At 35.3% G+C, this 6170-nt stretch overlaps 1 protein-coding gene across 3 annotated transcripts in view; it reads right to left on the bottom strand.

Annotated features, from left to right (window-relative positions):
* Nucleotides 1-5874, bottom strand: part of LOC107645747 (protein PIR) — an 18741-nt gene extending 12867 nt beyond the window's left edge. The window contains exons 1-15 of one of the 3 annotated variants that reach the window (XR_002348404.1): nucleotides 5603-5874; nucleotides 5145-5217; nucleotides 4913-4977; nucleotides 4736-4813; nucleotides 4374-4493; nucleotides 4183-4253; nucleotides 3894-3986; nucleotides 3520-3589; nucleotides 3268-3332; nucleotides 2925-3120; nucleotides 2621-2772; nucleotides 2200-2293; nucleotides 1890-2081; nucleotides 1348-1559; nucleotides 234-381 (exon numbers count right to left, since the gene is read on the bottom strand). Coding sequence is in view for 2 of the 3 variants with exons in the window: in XM_016349832.2 (XP_016205318.1) it covers nucleotides 234-381; nucleotides 1348-1559; nucleotides 1890-2081; nucleotides 2200-2293; nucleotides 2621-2772; nucleotides 2925-3120; nucleotides 3268-3332; nucleotides 3520-3589; nucleotides 3894-3986; nucleotides 4183-4253; nucleotides 4374-4493; nucleotides 4736-4813; nucleotides 4913-4977; nucleotides 5145-5217; nucleotides 5603-5656 (1683 nt within the window). In the remaining variant the exon portion in view is untranslated. Of the gene's footprint in view, nucleotides 1-233; nucleotides 382-1347; nucleotides 1560-1889; nucleotides 2082-2199; nucleotides 2294-2620; nucleotides 2773-2924; nucleotides 3121-3267; nucleotides 3333-3519; nucleotides 3590-3893; nucleotides 3987-4182; nucleotides 4254-4373; nucleotides 4500-4735; nucleotides 4814-4912; nucleotides 4978-5144; nucleotides 5218-5602 lie in introns of those variants that run through there. The other 2 variants (XM_016349832.2, XM_021104146.1) reach the window with 2 other exon arrangements.

Here is a 6170-nt window from a genome sequence, read left to right as displayed (position 1 = left end):
CATAAATGACTTTCTAAGTCTCTGCAATATTTCAAAACAAAGCTGCATATTTGCTTTCTATTAAATCCCATATGCAAGCTTGCTAGTTCAACAAAACATCTACACAAAAAGCAGAATTCATAATTAGCTTTGATAAGAATTCATATGAATATCGCTCTTCAAGTGTAAGCATATCAAGAATCAATGGGTACAAGTTATACAGCACAGTTCAGAAAGCAAATTTGAAAGCAAACCTGAGCAGCGGTAGGGGCAACTGCCCTTGGATAAAATATGTTTGCTCTACTTTCTTCACCTCCATGGTGTGAGGACTGTAACTCGGATTCAGACTTGTTTGTATTAGCCATCCAATCAGCTGAAAGGGTCCTCATATCCGAAAGAATCCTAAAAGTACACATTAGGGTGATTGAATCGAGTGATTTAAGTTTTTTAAGCAAGAAACGACTATTATATGATGCATACTATTCAATCACAGAACCACTTTCAAAATTCTATCAGGAAGTTAACCATCATAGAAAAAAATTCATTAAACCATCAAATATTGTGTTTTAGAAATAAAAATTGACTTCAAAAATGACTGAAACAAGTGCAAAATTGCAAATTTGAAAACCATGGCCACTCAATTGTCTAAACTCTACCAGAGAAAGAGAGAATGTTTTCCCAAATCTCAGATCACTTATGTACTTTCAACAAGTTGTCTCTCTTGATCCTATCTACTTCCTCAGACATAAAATTGTATCTTCAAACCAACCCTTTTTCAAGTTGCCTAATGAAGAAAATATATTTCTGATACACAAAAGTGATGCTATTGTAACATACCTTATATATGGTTTAGGGGAAAGAAATAGAAAGTAAGGGTATTTTGGGCGTGGAAAGTCTTGTAACTAACTCTGCCAGCTTCACACAGTAGTGGTGTTTGTTAGAGGGGAGAAGGAGAAATAACATTCTATATAAGAGAGGAGAAGAGAGTTAGAGGGAAGGATCTTGGAAATTAGGCTGGGCAGGACCCTGTGGCCTCTCAAATGCCACCATCTATCATTCTTATTTCATTCTTTATATTCAATAACATCATCACAGAGGAGAGCATGATACCTCAATGATACCATTCAGCCCCTCAGCTTCCATTCCATCTTCTATTCTCCATTCTATCCTCTGCATTATCTACTAGCTTACAGTTACACTATATTCTGCTATATTATGTGCATTATCTGTTTAGTTAGCTGCAATGGTACGAGTACCTTAGAGTTTCATGACACCCCAGGAGCAATTTTAGGACTTTCATGAATAGTTTCAACATGAAGCTGCAAAAACTAACTATTTTATACAATGTCACGTGAAATTGGATCCTACCTAGACAGGTCCTTCTTCTTTCTAAAAGTAGTCCGTAACATAGAAGCTAATGTGTTTTGGACGAAGTCTTGAACCTCAGCATGTATTGTTTCCCATAAAGCCTCAGCAACCAGTGTATCACACCGCTGCATCATAGATCCAACACTCTTTATGTAGCTTACAAGTTCAACCAGTCCTCTCCTTTCTTCTGCAGTGTAATTATATCGTACAACCTACGAGAAAACATTTTGCAGAAAAATATTTCTCCAAGTTATTTTGAAGCTAACTTTGACTTAAACCAGATTATGGTAACTAGATTCAAAGCCGTAAATAGTAAAAAGGGACCCCAGAGCACAAGCATCCCATGTTTTGCAGAATCCGGGAAAGGGTTGCACCCAAAGGGTATAACAGCATAACCTAATAAATGCATCAGTGGGTGATAAATGCTAAGTGGTTAATTAACAAGCTCTTAGCTAATATAATAAACAGGTTAATCAAGTGATAAATAGTAAAATTCTTTGTCATCAACATGAAAATAAAATTGGCATCTTGAGCATCCTCACCTTTTCATAATCTGAGAATGATGGGGATGCATCCTTGCATGGTCGAGAAAACTTCCAAGCACATTGTTCCCAGATGCGTGCAGTCCATCTGCTTAATAGCTGAAAACCTTCAACAATCATATCATACATGTTACCCTTTACTTCTTTGCTCCAATCAACATCAGAGCCATCAGTTGACTTCAACAACAAAAGCTGCAAAAACATAGTAGCCAGTTTTAAATGGTATGAAGCAATTAACAGAAAAAAAAAACAAATAAGATTTCAAAAAGAGCTTTTCTTTTGCAGCCCAGGCAGAGCAGAGGTGCAGCACCTGATTCATTGCTGAAGCAAAACGAATTGTGAAATCATCATGCTCAGCACGAATTGCTCCAATATGATTGATGATCAGATAATGTCTCTGATATGTGTCTCTCATGTCAAGGTTACATTCTAAAGGTACCACAACAAAGGCACATCATAAGTTTATGAAAAGATCTTGGATTGCAAAACTATACCGAACCCAAGACATATAAAAACAGGTAAACCACAATAAACGATATAATGAACCATATAATAAAACTATCCTAAGTATGATGTGTCACATTCATAATAAACCATATGCAGTGAAAGTGACAACAGGTAAGCCACAAAAGAATGGAAAATCTATCCCTTCATGGAATGAAATACTGGTTCAACAATTACAAATCAGCATCAGATTATGTGTAAAAACACAAAAACAATTTGAAGGATATTCTTGTGCCTCGCGAGGTGGAAGTTCATGAGGTGCTGGAAGGGTAAGAAGTCGAGTTTGGGAAGAAAATTTTGGAAAATATGTTGATAATTCCTTCAAAATTGCAGCAGGAGACAGATGCAGATCTGGAAATGCAGGAATGACCACATCATTCTGTCAAAAGTGAAGAGAAGAGAAAAATACACATTTAAACTTCTTGACAAGAGAAAAGAATTCTGTGCAAAATTTTCACATAATCTAATAATAACATTTCTTTCATAAACCAGTTGATAGAATGACATCATCACGTACAAATACAATAATACCTTAAATATATTGATCAGTCTGTTGATTTTCACCCTCTTGTACAGAGACTCGCTATCTTTCTCTGATGATGTCACTAGGACTACAAGAACGGGCAAGACACGCAAGAGTATGTGGCGCTCTGGAAAGAGAAGTGCAAAGTCCAATTCCAGAGACTCTACAACAAAGACTATAAGTACTTGAAGAATGTCTTCCACACTATTTCAAGTCAAGGAATCGAAGAAGAACTGAAAGAGGAGAATAATAAAAATGGTGACATGCTAAAAACTAGTTACAGATAGGTGTTCTTAGTTCTTGTTTGTAACATTATGCCAGTACATCAAATAGATATCATATATAGGATACTTGTTCACGCGGAACATCTCAACATGCAGGTTCAACAAGATAGCCCATCTTGTGCTCAAGAAAATCTGCACACACAACTAAAATGTCAAACACAGCTCACCTTTGGTTCGGCATGGCCAAAAAAATGTAACAATACAAAAGCCAAAAACAAGGGGAAAATTTTGGGATAAATTATCTCTTAAGCAATCAACAACATAATAAATTCAGAGCATTCAACATGCCATAAACAAGGAAATATCAATAATTAAGTACCTGTAAATCATCCAACTCTTCCCTCATTGAATCAGTGTCTTGCCACTGACCGCTGACTTGTGTGAAAGTTCTGAAAAGTAGAGAAGAAAAATTAAAAAGAACAAATGTGAAATTTCACCAAGTAGTTTTAAAATTTCTAAACTGATCAGAAAGGTGTTCGCATGATTATTACCCTAAAGATTACCATGCAGATCATATATAGTAGAAAGCTTGCCAATGTTCTGAGTGACTTTTATAGTTTCACAAATTACTAAAAGACGAGTCCATATTTCTAAGATCAGATACATTGAAAAGCAGAGGCAAACTGAACTCAAGAAAATTTGAAGATCCTGAACTTGACGATAAAGTGACACAGTCAGATATTAAATACTTACCTTTTATACCAAGAAAAGTCATTAGGTATGCTTGCCTTAGCATTTTTAAGATGATCAAGTTGCACCAAAACATCAAGTAACTTCAACATAGACCTGGAGTCAAGAATAAAAATATCATAAATATAACGACACAAATTGTGTGAAATGAAAGGAGGGAGTGGCCGCCCAGTGATATAATCCAATAGGATGTTGAAGATAAGAATGCCAATAAGGTTATCAATTAAAAGATAAAAAAAATAAAAGGAAAAATAAATAAATAAATAATAAATGATGAAGCACCATAACACACCACAAATGAGATATTGTAGGGCCATTAATGCGTCGCTCAGGCCGAGAAAAACGTTGCATATCAGCAGCTAACTGCATTCAAAATGACATAGACAGATATACTTAACATGCTATATCTGAATCTATCAGTTTCTGAAAAGGAAAGAAAAAATTAAAAAAAGGTCCATACAACAAGTGACCAACATCTCATACCTTTGATGAAGCTGATGCTTGCCATCGCTGAATTTCACGCAAACGACTCATTTCCAAGTCCAGAACTTGATATGTTTCCAAATATAAATCAGCTTGACTTTGCTTCATCGAATCAGGAAGCTGCCCCATTGTGGCAAAATGTATAAATTACAAGAGACAGTATACATGTATGGAAATGAAAAACTTTGAAATGTACCTCCCCTCCAGAAGTTTAATAGTGTATGTTATCAATAAACCAAAAGTGATATAGAAAATAGCTGTGTGTAAAACATCATGCTGCATTATGTAAAGCTATCAATTAAGTAGTGCGACTTTTTTCACTTGCAGAATGACAACTAGATGTAACTAAAGAGAAAATTCACCTGTGGAAGGGCTTTGACACAACTGCGATATGTGTAAAGCACTGATGCCATTTCCTTCCCCTCTTGGGTAAGGATGTTCTACATTGTTTTCATATTAGCAGTAAGAAATTTATAATTAAAAAGAAAATGAAAATCATCTAACAAACAGATCTAAGTGTTAGCCCAAAAGCAGAATACCAGCTGATTGAGAGCTTTCGTATCCTCTGATAGAGATAATCGGTATGCAGAAACATCGCTATACTCTACAAAAGGAGGCCAGTACATGATAATTACTAGGCAGCCATGCATTGCATATTTGTAATTCGAAAAAAAGGCTGAAATGCATGAAGTGTTTAAGAACAATAACAACACAAGTTCATAAAATATCCATAAAAGAACAATGGAAGCATAAACAACAGGTCAACAGTACCTATTGGACTATCTGTTGCACCTCTCTCAGTTGACACCCACACTCCAGGTCCCTGCACCTCAGGTTGCTCGTCCTACAACATTAGGGCGAAAAAAAAGGACTCGAATATAGTTAAACAAAAACCTCAAGTTCCTATAAATAGGTTAATTTAGAACTTCAACATCAAATTGCATTCCACGCAAATCTAATAGTCACGGATCAGTAGTTTGTTTCAGTCGTGATTTGACTACTAAACATTTCGGATAGGACGTCTAAAACAAGCTTGTGCAACTTATAAAAACCAAATTGAAAATTTCTACAATTAGAATCAGCTGGGATTAAGTAAATTACAGAAGAATCAGAGTATGAACAATGCAAAGAACTATCCATAAGCGAACTTCAAGTTAAGCAACAAAATTAAGTAGGAAAATGTAGCAGAAATAAAATTGAAAAGGAAGAGAAAAATGAAGTGTTGTTACATCAAGCGAGAATGTGGAAAGAGCTGCAATGGCTTCCTCAACGGGCACAGCCATGGCCGTTGCGATTGTAGAAGTTGAAATCGAAGGGAAAAACAAAGCGTGAGATCAACTACAATTGATTTGGTTTGTTTTTCTCTCTCCCTCTTTCTCTAATTCTCTAAATCTCTCCCCACTTCACCATTCGGTTGGTACATTGGAGGACCCTTCAATTGCAAGGAAGAGCAGGTATGATGTTTTATGTGGACCATAATGCCCTCCTACTCTGCTGTATTTTCCGTTATACTTTCTGTGTTCTGTCAGGTATGCAGCATAAAGCAGATTTATGTTATAAAATAACTAAATAAGAAAGATAAAATAAAGAAATATAAATGAAAGACTCTAATATTAATATTCACTAATATTAATATCATCCTACTATAATAATTATGATTTATATATTAATACTATATTTGTAATATGAAGAGAAAGAAAAGCTTCGTAGAGAGAGAAAAGAAATGCTTTTTATTGATGTGTTATCATCAGATACATAAGCCTCTATTTATAGGCATATATGATAGTAGTTTTTCAA

The sequence above is a fragment of the Arachis ipaensis genome, chromosome B06 (genome assembly GCF_000816755.2).
Source record: "Arachis ipaensis cultivar K30076 chromosome B06, Araip1.1, whole genome shotgun sequence".
NCBI classification, from domain to species: domain Eukaryota; kingdom Viridiplantae; phylum Streptophyta; class Magnoliopsida; order Fabales; family Fabaceae; genus Arachis; species Arachis ipaensis.
Note: the sequence above shows the minus strand (reverse complement) of the source record. Positions and strands in the feature narration are given on the sequence as shown.